The sequence below is a fragment of the Thrips palmi genome, unplaced genomic scaffold, assembly GCF_012932325.1.
Source record: "Thrips palmi isolate BJ-2018 unplaced genomic scaffold, TpBJ-2018v1 HiC_scaffold_12, whole genome shotgun sequence".
Classification (NCBI taxonomy): domain Eukaryota; kingdom Metazoa; phylum Arthropoda; class Insecta; order Thysanoptera; family Thripidae; genus Thrips; species Thrips palmi.
In genome coordinates, this window is record NW_023144623.1 from 13,057,938 (window position 1) to 13,071,698 (window position 13,761).

The 13,761-nt window shown below is 48.2% G+C and overlaps 2 protein-coding genes across 2 annotated transcripts in view; both read left to right on the forward strand.

The window, feature by feature from the left end:
* Positions 1 to 10,182, forward strand: part of LOC117640657 (glypican-6) — a 92,665-nt gene extending 82,483 nt beyond the window's left edge. The window contains exons 2-9 of the mRNA XM_034377434.1: positions 5,708 to 5,866; positions 5,963 to 6,197; positions 6,277 to 6,433; positions 6,511 to 6,676; positions 6,768 to 6,898; positions 7,036 to 7,266; positions 7,384 to 7,675; positions 7,779 to 10,182. Of these exons, the coding sequence (XP_034233325.1) occupies positions 5,708 to 5,866; positions 5,963 to 6,197; positions 6,277 to 6,433; positions 6,511 to 6,676; positions 6,768 to 6,898; positions 7,036 to 7,266; positions 7,384 to 7,675; positions 7,779 to 8,194 (1,787 nt within the window). The 3' untranslated portion in view covers positions 8,195 to 10,182. The remainder of the gene's footprint in view (positions 1 to 5,707; positions 5,867 to 5,962; positions 6,198 to 6,276; positions 6,434 to 6,510; positions 6,677 to 6,767; positions 6,899 to 7,035; positions 7,267 to 7,383; positions 7,676 to 7,778) is intronic.
* Positions 10,183 to 10,878: 696 nt separating this feature from the next.
* On the forward strand, positions 10,879 to 13,686 carry LOC117640659 (U3 small nucleolar RNA-associated protein 18 homolog). Its single transcript, XM_034377439.1, has 9 exons — positions 10,879 to 11,030; positions 11,278 to 11,526; positions 11,615 to 11,795; positions 11,882 to 12,070; positions 12,212 to 12,409; positions 12,491 to 12,659; positions 12,746 to 13,044; positions 13,156 to 13,295; positions 13,382 to 13,686. Exons 1-9 carry the CDS (start codon positions 10,879 to 10,881, stop codon positions 13,404 to 13,406), a joined length of 1,602 nt encoding a protein of 533 aa, XP_034233330.1. The 3' UTR covers positions 13,407 to 13,686.
* Positions 13,687 to 13,761: the final 75 nt, after the last annotated feature.

A 13,761-nucleotide genomic window follows, 5' to 3' on the forward strand; every position in this document is an offset into this window, starting at 1 on the left:
CGCGGCCTGCACGCTGCACCGGGCTGCACCGCACCGCCCTCTCCACATCATATTGACACTCGACTGCGCCCTGCCGCCGCCCTGCCCCTGTCGCTCTGTCTCTCTCGCACTCACGGGGTGATCCGTCAGGGTGCGAAGCGTTCGGTCTGCCGGCCGGTCCAGCCCCTCGTGCACCTGAGCAGCGTCCCCGTCCCCGGCGTCGCGCCCTCCCCTCTGAGCCTCCAGAGCTCGCTCCAGAGCGCTCCAGAGCTTCCAGCGAGCCTCCAGCGCGCCGCCTCGCCTCGCCCCTCTCGCCGTCCTTTGAAGAAACCTACACCTGCGTGTAATTATTTGAGTCGCGCCGACTTTGCCAGTCGCTTTGCTTCGCCTCTCGCTCTGCCGGCCGGATGGCAGAGGGATTTGGCCGCCCTCTCTCTCTCTCCCTCCCTCCGGCCGGTCGCCGCCGGGGAGGCTGGCTGTTCGAAGCCCCGGCCGGCCTGGCGCGGCGTGGCGAGTGTAGGGCCATCTCTTGTAAAAATACTCCCTCCCCGTCCCGCTCTCCTCCCCCACCCCTCCCCCCAGCTGTGGGGGTCGCGTGCGGGCCGCCAGACAGGCATGCGGGTGGGAGGGGGAGGTTAAACAAACAAATAAGGGTTGTTCATCTTCTCCGCGCCCCGCCCCGCCCCGCCGCGTTGGGTAAACACTACCGCCACCTCCGTGGCGCTGCTGCGCCGCTGCTCTCTGCCCCGGGATGCCAAAGCCCTGCTTCCGTTAGAGAAGTAGAGGCCGAAAAAAATGAGCCGGCGATGTTTTAACGCCCGGGCGGCCGCCATGACGGCGTGCTTGGGGCGGCAGCAGCGGCAGCAGCGGCAGCACTGCGCTAAACCGGGAGCCCGGCACGCCGAGCACGCCCACAGTGTCGCTTCTCAAAGAGCCTCGACCGCAAGGCGTCCTCCAGGACGACCAGTAGCAGACTGATTCCGAAAGTCGTTTTCGTCACTCTCGCACTCATGGGGCGTCCCGAACAGGTGCGAGAGGACAGAGCGACGAAACAGACTTTCGGCATCAGTCTGCTGGTAGTACAGGGCGACCGCGGGGTGGCTTGCTCATACTTTGCGCCGCTTGCTCAGATGGCCCCGCTTCCGGCCTGGAGGGCCTCGCCGGCCTAGCCTAGCTGCGCACGCACTCCTCGGCGTGCTCCGCGTGCTCGAGCACCGCGTGGGCAGGCTGCAGCGGGCACGCCGCACGCGCCGCGGGGCCGCACGCGTGATTTACTACTTCCGCGCGTGTTGCAGCGCTGCAGCAGACTGATTCCGAGAGTCGTTTTCGTCGCTCTGTCCCTCTCGCACTCATGCGGCGTCCCGTACAGGTGCGAGAGAGACAGAGAGGCGAAAACGACTCTCGGAATCAGTCTGCAGTGCAGCAGCCCGCGTGCCGCCCCTGCTCGTCGCGATGGCCATAGCGTGATCCGCCCCTCCGGCCGTTCGGCCGTTCGGCCGTTCTGCCTTTGTGACACGGGAGCAGGGTATCGGGTGGCCGCCGCCTCGCCTCGGCAGGCCAAGGCAGGCCAAGGCAGGCCAAGGCAGGCCTAGCCGCGGTCGCGCCACTGTGCGGTTTCCCCTTTCGCCCCGCACCGACACCTTGCCGACCCAGCCCCGGCCCCTCCCCCCCCCCCCCTTTTTCTCTCTCTCTCCCGCTGGACCGGGGCGGCCCGACCGACCGGACGCACCAAATCGCTTCATCATCAACTCCTCTCGAGGTGGCGCGGCGTCCAGCCAGCCCGCTTCCCTGCCGCCCGCGTGAGTCCATAGCAGGCCGGTTCCGTCGCTCTGTCTCTCTCGCACCCCCGCGGCACGCCGGCACGAGCGCGAGAGAGACAGCGCGGCGGCGGGGGGAGGGGGGGATTGGGATCGAGGTAATTCCCCCTTATTAGTCTCCTCGATAGTCCGGCAAGTCCACTGTGGGGACCGCGGTTAATGACGACCGACCATGAATAACGAATAACTTGTCGGCCCGGCCGATACACTGGGGACGGGCCGCGAGGTTCGCGTCCCAGGAACGGTTAGGGGACCACAAATCGGCGCGGCGCAGGTCCCCTTCCGAGCGCGCCCGAAGTCCCCCTCGCCGAGCGCGGCCCGAAGGCAAGCCCGAAGGTCCACGTGGGTATTCCGAGGATGGGGATAACCCCGGACCCTCGGGGGGCTTAGTCACTCAAGTAGAGTTGTCGAGCGCCTCTTCAGCAGATGTCTCCGTGGCTCCGGGGTACCACCTCTGCCTACGGCCTCTAGTATTGGTGGTTCGAATACTGGCGAGTTTTTAATTTTTCGGTTTCACCCATCCTTTTTAGTTATGTTCAAATTTTAGGTTGGACAATATGTTTTAAGAATATTAAGGTTTGGTTTATATATGGTACGTTAGGTTACGTAAAGTTGGTCAGGTCGCAAGTGACCGAAACTTGTCGCGACTATAGCATGAAATATTTTGAGAATAGAGTAGGCTAAGATCTGTTGACATTAGAAATAGATCTGCCGCGATGAGAATAAGATCTGTAGCGAGCCCGTTTGGTTTTGATTAGGATAGGTTGGACAAATTATTTTAAAAATATTAAGGTAGCCGTCTGTCCACACCAACATACTACAATTTCCTTCTGACGAACATGCATTTCCATCTGCAGCAGAATCTAGCTCTGCATCGAAGCCGAAGACCTTCCCCTGGCTAATAGATGTTAAAACTATTAGCATTTAGGGTATTTCGATGATTACGGCTCCTTCGTGCCCCAGGTTGCCGTGCTCGGCACGGCACAAAGTCCCCTTCGGCTCCGGCCGCTCGGCACTCTTCGGCACCGCTCGGCTCGGCCGCCAGGGGGACCTGCGCGGCGGCGATTTGTGGTCCCGTATCAAGACGTCGCGTCCCCGCGGGGCCTCCCCCTCCCCTCTTTTCCCTTCCCCCTCCCCTCCCCCTTCCCCCCTCCCCTCCCCCTTCCCCCAGCGGGGCGCGGAACTGAGTTATCGGTGGCGGCCCCACGACGCCCCACGTGGGGCAGCCCGTCCGCACCTTTGTTGCCCCGCCCCCACCACACCTCGAGCAGCAGAGCCCCGCTGAAAGATGTTACTGGGGTGGTTACAGCATGTTACGACGACGACCCTCCGAGGGGAGATGGAGGGGAGGGAGGGGAGGGGGATTCGGCAAAGACGGACAGGTGCAGCGAAGCCAGAGCGCAGCTAAGCAAACCCCTCAGACGTCTCGCCGTACGTACGTACGTACTTGCGGACGTCGAGTGAGTCATGCATGCGAGCAGAGCGGAACCGTTCTATGTATTTGCATTACGTATTTTTTTGCTCCGCCCCCTTTTAAGGTTTTTTCTTATTATTTCCTGCTTGTTTCTCCGTCTCGCAACCCCCTTTCCTTCCTCACCCCATTTCTCTCTAAGCTCTTGGACAAACATGCGGATGTATGGGGCTAATAATAGTCCGGTGAGCGAAGAGTGTGTGCGCTTTTGCTGCGGGGAGGACGAGGGCAAAATGCTGCAGCGACCGTAGGGTAGGACTGCAGACGGATTCCGAGAGTCGTTTTCGTCGCTCTGTCTCTCTCGCACTAATAGGGCGTCCCATGGGTGCGAGAAAGACAAAGCGACGAAAACGACTCTCGGAGTCAGGCTGCTGGGACCGCATACTCAGGGCAAGGACTGCTCTCATAGTCGTCGCGTTTTACGAATTATTTTCGTTTTCCCCATTTTTTAAAATGCTGGAAAGGGCGTATTGTTTGAATGTGTATGAGGTGCGCCGCAGAAAGAGGGAGGGCCGTTGCGCCCCGTGTGTGTGATTTAATGAAAAATGTTTTTTTAGAGGTAAAAAGTTGCTGAAATGAAAAGGGATTTCGTTTTTTAGGTGTGGCGGCCGCGGGTCTGCGGGTCGTTGTGGGACTTTGGAGGAGCTTTCTGAAAGGACGCTGGACGCAATGTGCTGCGGTCGGTCGCTGACCTTTACCTCACTTTTTTTTTGTTTCGTTTTCGTTGTCTCTCTTTTTTTGACAATGGCGCGTCTCTGCCAACATAATTTCCGCGAATCCACCCTCACTGCAGGGCGGGGTGCGGCGGGGTCACTGCGGAAGTGCTACGCCCCGCCACGCCCCGCCACGCCCCGCCACGCCCCGCCACGCCCCGCCACGCCCCGCCACGCCCCGCCAAGCCCCGCCACGCCCCGCCACGCCCCGCCACGCCCCGCCAAGCCACGCCCCGCCACGCCCCGCCACGCCCCGCCACGCCCCGCCACGCCCCGCCACGCCACGCCCCGCCAAGCCCCGCCACGCCCCGCCACGCCCCGCCACGCCCCGCCACGGGGGCATCTGCCCTGCTCGGCCATAATTCGATGTCTGATGACAGGGGGTAGTTAGTGCTGGGCGGCCTGGGCGGGGGAGGCTTGGAAATGGCGACGCAGCCAGACTCCCCCTCCTCCCTTCTCTCTCCCCTTCTCCTCATCCTCCTCCTTCTTCTCGTCTCCCCGACGACCAATTTACTGCAAAATCCAGGGAATGATAAACACCTCCCGCCTCGCCGTCTCCCTTCGCCTTATTTCCTCGCGATGTTCATCGCGGCCCCGAGCAGGAAGTAATTACAAAAGTCAAGTCCAGAGCCGTTGCTCTTTCCCCCTCTTTCTCTTTCTCTCTCTTTCTGCAAGGGAGACGGTGGGGCGATCGGGTAGTGAAGCCCACCTGGCCACGGCTGGCCACAAGGGCGGATCCAGAGACGGATTGAGGGGTGGGGGTGGACGTCGCCAAAGTTGCCTTCTTACAGGGGCAACGTGCGACTTTGTTTCTATACCTTTCAGGCCGCTTAGCCTCCTTCAGCCCCCCCCCCCTTCCCCCTCGCCCTGGATCCGCGCCTTCCCGGCCACCCAGCCAGGCTGGGCCCGGCTAGGCTGGGCCCCTCGCGGGGCTGGCGGGGCTTGCAGCGAGCTGATAAGGCGAGAAGGCGCGGGCCCACCTACAAATCCCGACAGAAAGATTATCCCCGGCTTCTTGCTATTGTCTCCGTTTTTCCGTGCTCTAATTTCATTTTATTCTTATTCCTTCCTGAATGGGGAAGGCGGGTGGTTGTGCCGCGAGGGGTGGGCGGCGTGGAGCAGTCGTCGTCTCGTCGGTCTGTCTCTGTCGCGCCCTTGCGCCGCGCCCCCTGGGTGTGACGGAGACAGACCGAAGAAACGACTCACGGTGTGCTGGTGCCGCGGCGCCAGCGCTGCCCGTCGCGTGGGGCGGTGGGGCGCGGACCGACTACAGCACTGTCTCGTTTCAAACCCCAAATGGCTCCCGTTCACGCGTTAGTGCAGGTGGTTGCTTCGCCGCGCCGCCGCCATTGGCCCGGCTGTCTCTCTCGCACCCATAGGGGACTCCCCATGGGTGCGAGAGGGACAGAGCGACGGAAACGACTCTCGGGATGAACCTGCTGGCCGGGCTTGCCCAAGGGCTTGCCGGGCTGGCGAGGCTCACGGGGTGGTGGTCGTGATTCACAGTGCGGGGGCGCTCTCCGGGAATCGGGATGAGTAGTCCTAATCGGATAGCGCTGCACTGCGCGGAAGGGGTGGTAGGGTGGGGTGGGGCGGGGGCGACGCGCCGCAGGTGAACGTCCCTCTCGCTTCCGCCAGGCACTTCCCCGTCGGGCCCCTTCTCTTGTTGTTGTTGATGATGATGTTGCTTGCTGTGACTGACGTTGTTTTGTTGTTGCTTGTTGCAGGAACGCACCTGCGGGTGTGCGCCCAGGGCATGACGTGCTGCACCGAGCAGATGGAGGTGCAGATGCGGCAGCAGAGCAAGCAGGAGTACGACAAGGCCGTGAAGGATGCGCTATCCAAGATGGCCACCCTCTTCAAGACCAGGGCCACCAAGTTCGATGGTAGGTTCAAACGGGTTCAGCTGATTCCAATTTCTATCCCGGACAAACTGAGTAGTTTTTTTCTAACTTTCGTCTTCTGTTTGTTTGTTTTCCTAGATTATTTCAATGAGATGTTGACGAACTCCAAACGGGAGTTCCATGACATGTTTAAAAGGACGTATGGCATGATATATGAGCAGCACTCCTACGTCTTCACTGACCTGTTTGATCAGCTAGAGCGTTACTATGCCAAGGGCGGAGTTGACCTGGAAGATGCCTTGGATACATTCTTCAACACTTTGTACCAGAAGATGTTCACCGTTTTGAACCAGCAATACCAGTTCGATGAAAAGTAAGATACAAACTCTGAAGTTACGCTTTAAGAAATAAGTGCTTCCTGCAAATACTGACATTATTCTTGTGCTTGACAGGTATCTAGGCTGTGTTGGTGACCATATGAAGGACTTGAAACCGTTTGGAGAAGTCCCCAACAAGTTGACAAACCAATTAAAAAGATCCTTCGTGGCCACTAGGACATTCTCTCAAAGTCTCAGCCGTGCATCAGAAATCATCACTAAGATGGCTAATGTAAGTTAAATTACAGTTTTGATAAGTGTGAAAAAAAATCTATAGATTTGTAACACACTGTATTTTTGTTGAATCAGATTGACACCAGTGCTGACTGTGCACGAGCCGTCATGAAGATGACTTACTGCCCAGCGTGCCAAGGTCTCCCAGAGCTGAAAGCTTGCTCAAACTATTGCATCAACGTCATGAAGGGTTGTTTAGCATACCAGGGTGAACTGGACGCTGAATGGAATAAATTCATAAGTAAGTCTTAATTCAGCATTTTCCCTTGTTTCTCTGATAATTTGAAACTCCAGCAGTATGCTAACACTTGTTTTAATTTTTGCATCCTCAGAGGAAATGGGACGTGTCATTGATAGGCTTCTGAACCCATTCAACATCCAAAAAGTTGTGGAACCAATTGACATCAAAATTTCTGAAGCCATTATGAATTTCCAAGAAGATGGAGCCCAAGTATCAGAAAAGGTTGGTAGTTTGCCTATAACACTGTTCTTGTTGTTGTTGCTTTTTTAAAAAGACAGTTACACATGATAAATCGAATTTAATTATGATTTTTTTTTTTTTTTGGTAACACTAATCATGACTTTTATCATATTCTCCAGGTATTCAGTGGCTGTGGAAGGCCTTCTCTACAGGGCGGCAGGAAGCGCAGGGACGTGCGATCGAGGCGTGACAACCATGGGGAACTCAATTTTGAATCTCTCAAGTTTGCATCACATACCAGAGACAATTTCAGAGGGTCTAACTCTAACTCAAATTCGAATTCCAATGGTGATCTTTCACAAGCCCAAGGACCTACTCTAGAAAAATTAATCAAGGACATCCGACAAAAGGTAAGAAAGATCAATCTTTTAAGCGCTACTCCCATTTTTATTTTGGCATCCTCTTTTGGTATGACCAAGTGTAAATATTCATTACAACTCACTAATCAAATCATTTCTCCTTCTCAGATTATGGACACTCAAAATTTCTGGTCTAACCTGCCATACCAAATCTGCAATGACAAGGCCTCTTCGAAGCCTGATTCTGACGATAACTGTTGGAATGGGGCATCAAAAGCCCGATACGAATTGCAAATTACTGGCAATGGTATGAACAATCAACGATCCAACCCAGAAGTTGTTGTTGACCAAAAGCCTTCATCTCTCCTTGATGAACAGTTGTTCCATCTGCGCACTCTGACAAGCAATCTTAATGCAGCATATAATGGCAGAGATGTTCAATGGATTGACAATGAGAATGGTAAGCCATACCATCATTTTTGGTAGTTTGTTTCTTTTAAATCCTGTCTGTTTCCTTGTTTTCACAGAAATTTTTATTAATCCTTTTATTTTTTTTGTTTCAGATGAGAGCTTGAATGGTTCAGGCAGTGGATCAGGTGATGGTATTGACACTGATGACACAGAGGTTAGACATGAAGGCTCTGGGGAAGCACCCTCTCACAATCATGATGACTTGAACTTTGGTGCTGTTCCTGAGATTGGCGGCAATGCTGCTCCAATTGACAAGGGAACAGTTGTGGAAGGAGTCCAGCAGCCTTCATACCCCACCCACAATACTGAAGATAATAACTTACATCCATCAAGTGGATTAGAAACAAATGCTCTTGACGATAGTGTAGTAGCTACTCGGTCCAATACCACTGCAGGAGGCAGTGGGAACCAGGAGATGACTATTACTAGAGCAGTTATTACTTATTTATTCCCTATTTTCGTTTGTTGGGTAGGGAGTAGCTTCAATAGTATTTCGGAATCTTTGTAATTGACTGAGTTGTACATAAGCAACTCTAACATGATTTCTCTCAAAAGCTGTGATTCATTCTTCAATTTTAATTGTATATTTTTGGTAGATAGACGTAATTATTTAAGTAATTTGTATAGTAATGAGATTTCAATGGACCTAGGAAGCTCAAAGCTGCCATGATATTCACAGAAGACTGTTTCTCTTATTTTTTTAATACACTCTGTAATTTAGAATCCTTGAATTGGAATTTCTACAAAGTCAGTAAAAGACCTTGTTATGCATGAGTATTCTATTCTGCCAATGTAGATTTGATATTACTGACCATCTAAGTTTCTCTTAGAAGAAATTGTTCAAAAATTTCTTGGACAATAACAGTCAATTATTGTTTTAAAATTAACCGAATACATGGACTGTCTTTATGTAATTTTTAAAAGACTGAGATCTCTGCAGGATTTTTCTTTTCTAAGAACCAAATACAACTACGTGGTCTCCATCCCAGAAGGGTTTCATTTTTTTTAAATTGTTTTTACTGCTCTTGGTTTTTAATGTTTGGCTCCATGTTACCCTCAACAATTTTCATGACTCTAGAAGTTTTTCTTAATTATTGCTCTCTTTGATATTACCTCAAAGTCAGTCAGTTGTACTTTTCTAATAGTACTGGAAGTTTTGTGTTGTCAGTGTTGCATAAAACTTAGTCAGAGTCATAATATTATTTGATGCCCATAGGAGTGTGTTAAATGTACTCCACTAGACAAATCTAGGGAAGGTAAAACCGTCCATGAAATGTCAGTGTTGCATCTGATGTTGTTATCCCATTCCTTTAATAATAGAGTTTTGTAAACCTGGAGGTTTGGGAAAAGAGTTGTGGCAGCTCAGAGAAAGTGAGAATAAACATTTTAAATCAATTTAGTCAATGTAGCAGTTTTCAAATGTGGTTTTTTGTTTTCAATTTTCCGTTAACTTGTTTCCTTGTACAGATTTTGCTGTAAAAAGACTTGTATGTATTATGTGTGTATCTACTTTGTGGTTTGGTGTCAGTATGTTCTCTTGTAAAGCTGAAAATATTGATAATGATTTTCATTTGTGTGTGTTGTTAGTCCTTTAATAGTACTACATTACGTAAAGTCATATTTTGTTGTGATCTTTTTGTTACTCGTAAAATTTACTTATGACTGTAACAGATGCTATGGGTTACCAGCCAAAACTTAATTGAGTTTGTGCTAGGTGACCCTTTTTCATGTGATTTCATTTCTCCTTATCCATTTAATTTATTTTTATCTTATTTTTCAAACGCTTATTGTTGAGTGTTGTATGTACTTTTGGATTGGGCAGAACTTTTGCTAGTAATCCTCAGATGTGGTGTGTAACAGTCAATGTTTGTTTTTGACTCAATTGTTTTATTGAACTTCAACTTTACCACCATTATAAGATCATGAGGTAACTTTTCTTGTTTTTTGTTGCTTAATGAGAAGTTTATCATGCTTAGTCAATGGCTGAGGGTAATAAAATCAATAACCTTTTTTCTGCTTCTTGAAGCAGATGAGGATTACAGTAGAACTGTACTACCATTCCATCGTGCATTGCCATGTATTTTTTTGTACAAAGGATGAAAGCCATAGATGTGAATGTAAATGTCAGATATATTATAATGTATAATGTATGATTAAGTTCTAAATGTAAATAGTATCCAGAAGTTAAACTTTCTTACTTAATTTATAATCATATCGTTACCACGTGACTGATAGCCCGGAAAGTGAAACTTTATAATTGTTTTAGCTTGTTTCCATTTACAATTAATTAATCTGTGTCACTTGTTTGTTTACTTTTTTTTTAATTTTTGTAACGATATGCTCTTTTTTTGCTTGTTTTAATACAAATGGTACCCTGGTGTTTCTTGAAAGGCAAGAGAAAGCACTATATCAGCATCAGTGTGACAGTTTTATGAATGCCTAGTGTCCTACACCTCTGAGGTAAAACTGAATAAATGTCTTATGGCTGTTACCTTTGATATTTCTTTCAGTTAGTTCCCTGCCAAAATTTGCACACAGTAGATCAACACTGAGTTTGACCATTGAGCTCTAACACTACAGACGGAAACAAAAATCTTAATAAGCAGGGGACAACTAATTAAATTACTATCCCTGGGAATGGCGCACAACTGGTTTTCAGTCCACTTCAGACTAAGGAAATACATGTGGAAATAGAAATGAGTCAGTTAAATAACTAGATATTAATTTCTATTTTATATTTTTATTTTTTTGTGATTTGGATCAGTTTTGTTGTTGTTGGTGATTGGGAGATGCCTTGAGTAGTCCAAACAATTACAAGGCGAGTTGGGTCTAGAGTCTTGGCCAGTGACTACTTACCCCTAGAGTCCTTTAGCCCCAGGACTGGAGGATTCTAGGACTCTACTTTCTTCTCCCCTACAAGAAATTTCTCATATACAGCACCTACAGAAATTTCTCATACATTCACGTGCAGATGTTGTTGTTGTTGTTGCTGCTGCGGAGGCGGAGGTGTGGTGGTGTGAGTGAGAGAGTTGAGGACTGCCTACTGCTTCTGCATCGTATGTTAGTTACGAATAATCAATACAGCTGAAAATTTCCGCCGATTCGATCTTTGTTCGGCGTTTGATCGAAGTGAGGAACTGGTTCTTTGATCAGTAGTCCGACTGCTCGCTGTGCATCGGCACGGAGGAGACGATGTTCCGCAAAGCTAGAAAGAGGACTCGTGATGAGGGAGCAATGGGTGGCTCTTCCTCAGAAATGGGATCAGGCGAAGTCGGGGACGACGGACTCAAAAAGAAGCCGCGCAACATGGTGCTTGGGCTCGAAAGCCATCTGGAAGAACAAAGGTGCGTCTTGGCGGCTGCTGTGGCTCGTTCTCATCGAGGCACTTCGTTTCTGTTTGTCATTTGTGAGGTTATATTCTCTGAGAGACAATGTGTCACTGCCAGCTTTCAGTTCTGGAGGCCTTCAGCCTCTCTCTGGCTTGGAATTTCCTTGTTTGTGGATTGAAACCGTTACATGACTTAACTGTGGTTGTTTTATTTTTGCCCGATTGTCTGCACCATGATTTTATCCTTTATTTCTTCAATGCAGGTTGGAGAAGCTAATTTTCGGCAATGCTTCGGATGTCATTGCGAATTTGGATACCGATGATGAACTGGAATTCGATGAGAGCCCTGAGCCAAGAAGGAGTCACACTGACCGGGCCAAACGGGTGAATGAAATCATTGCATCCCCATCTGAGGAAGATTCTGGTGTAGAAGAGGGTGATTTAAGCCCTTCGACTGAGGAGGATAAGACCAGGGAGCCAGTGTGGATGGATGATGATGATGACAATATTCCGTAAGTTATTAGGGAATTATTGAAGTTTTGATTGTAAGTTCAATATTGTACCTTGAAGTGAAATATTACTTTGTCATTTTTTTTTCAGAGTCAAACAGGCTTTTCAGTTACAAGGCAGAAATCTCCAAGCAACCTCAAACAGCCAAGAAGAATATTCCAGCTTTCTGAAACGCAAGCATGATTCTTTGATGGGCACCCCACGCTGGGCAGAGCTTGGGAAAACAAGAAAATCTGACTCTGATTCAGAAGATGAAGACAATATTATGCAGGCATAAGTTGTTCCTCTTGGTTTCATTTTTCTTTTTTTTTTTTTTTGGCTTGTAACTTTGTCTAATGGCCATTGTTTTCGGTGCAGCACTCTGGACCTTTTCTCTCTCACCAAAGGCCGCTTAATCTTCGCAAAGGAATGCTTGAATCCAAGCAGTTGAGAGACTTGAACGTGGATACCAATGTAGAGGGTCCAATTATTACCGCTACTGAATTTCACCCCACATCTACCGTTGCTCTTGTTGCTGGCCTTGGAGGTGCTGTGTCTATTGTTCAGGTATGTTAAAACACAGCAGGAGATTTAAGTTAATGTTTCAAAAATGATAATACATATTACTGGTGTCTTGCGTCTTAAACTGCAAAATATTTTATCTTCTAACATAATATTTATTTTATAATACTTGCTCCCTTCCTTTAGGTGGACGGCAAGACCAACACTAAGCTCCAAACAGTACAGTTCGAGCGGTTCCCCATCCGATGTGCCCATTTCTCACATGACGGCAACCAATTCATTGTGGGTTCCAGAGATCATGGACATTTTCATGTGTATGACATGATGGTAGGCCGTTCAATTAGAGTCCCTGCTGATCACTCCGCAGGCATAACAAATATGCAAGTGAGTTTTCTTTCTTATACATTTTTTCAAGGTCCCTGCTGCCTCAATTTTTGGAACTAAAATCCTTTGTTTCTGTTGCAGAATTTTACAATGTCCCCAGATGGGAGACTGATTGCAGCACTGGGCCGATATGGGCACATACATCTTCTCACAGCTCAGAGTAAAGAGTGGGTGGGAAGTTTGAAAATGAATGCCGATGTCAAAGCAATCTGTTTTAATAAAGATGGATCCCGCTTATACTCTCATGGAGGTACCATATTCAAATTTTCAACAAACCAACATAATTGAATGTTGAAATAACCACTCTACTTTTACAATTTTCCTTTGCTTTAACAGATGGTGGTGAAGTCTACATATGGGACATGCATTCCCGAAGTTGCATTCATCGATTCATAGATGATGGATGTATCACTGGAACAAGCATTGCGGTATCGCCAAGTGATCAGTATCTGGCTTGTGGTTCTTCATCTGGGGTTGTCAACATATATGAGGGCACAAATATTTTCTCCTCAGCATCACCTCACCCAACCAAAGTTGCGTTGAACTTGGTGACCAAAATTACATCTCTCAAATTTAATGCCACATCCGAGGTGTTGGCTATGGCATCTATTGAAAAAGATAATGCTATCAAATTGGTCAGTATTTCATACAAATTTTTAAACTTGTGCTGTTCTTTAACCACTTTCATCTGTGATATTTATTTGTTTTTTTCTAATTGGGTTTTTCTCTTTTTTTTCAATTTTTAGATGCACTTTCCATCCATGACTGTCTTCTCAAACTTCCCACACATATCAAAAAATCATATGAAACCTCAATGTCTCGACTTCTCACCTCAAAGTGGTTTTCTGTCTTTTGGTAACAACAAAGGGACGGCTCTTCTGTACAGGTAAGATGTCAGCTCCTGATTGTTTAATATTTTATATTTGTAATAGACGAGTTTAACCCTTGTTTGCCCTTTTTCCTACCATCCAGACTGAAGCACTATGGAAACTACTGAAAGTCTTATCAGTGTCAGCTTTAACAGCAGCAATTTGTATAAATGTAGAAATTTTGATGGTGTTTTACAAATGTTGTTGCTTTTCTCACTCTGTTTAGTTTTATTTTAATATATCAGGTGATTCAGCTGAGCTGTTCATTTTTGTCATATGCTTTTGATAAACAGATCCGCACCATTCTCCTGCGAGATTTTTTGTTTGTTGGGATTTAATACTTGCAAAAATTCACGTCTCAACTGAACCACCTGGTCAATAAAGTGAATATGTAAATTATTTTAACAATCTATCGTACATTGAAAGGTCTTTAAGTTTGTTTTCACACATTCTTTGTAGGAAATAATTATTGGATGTTTATTA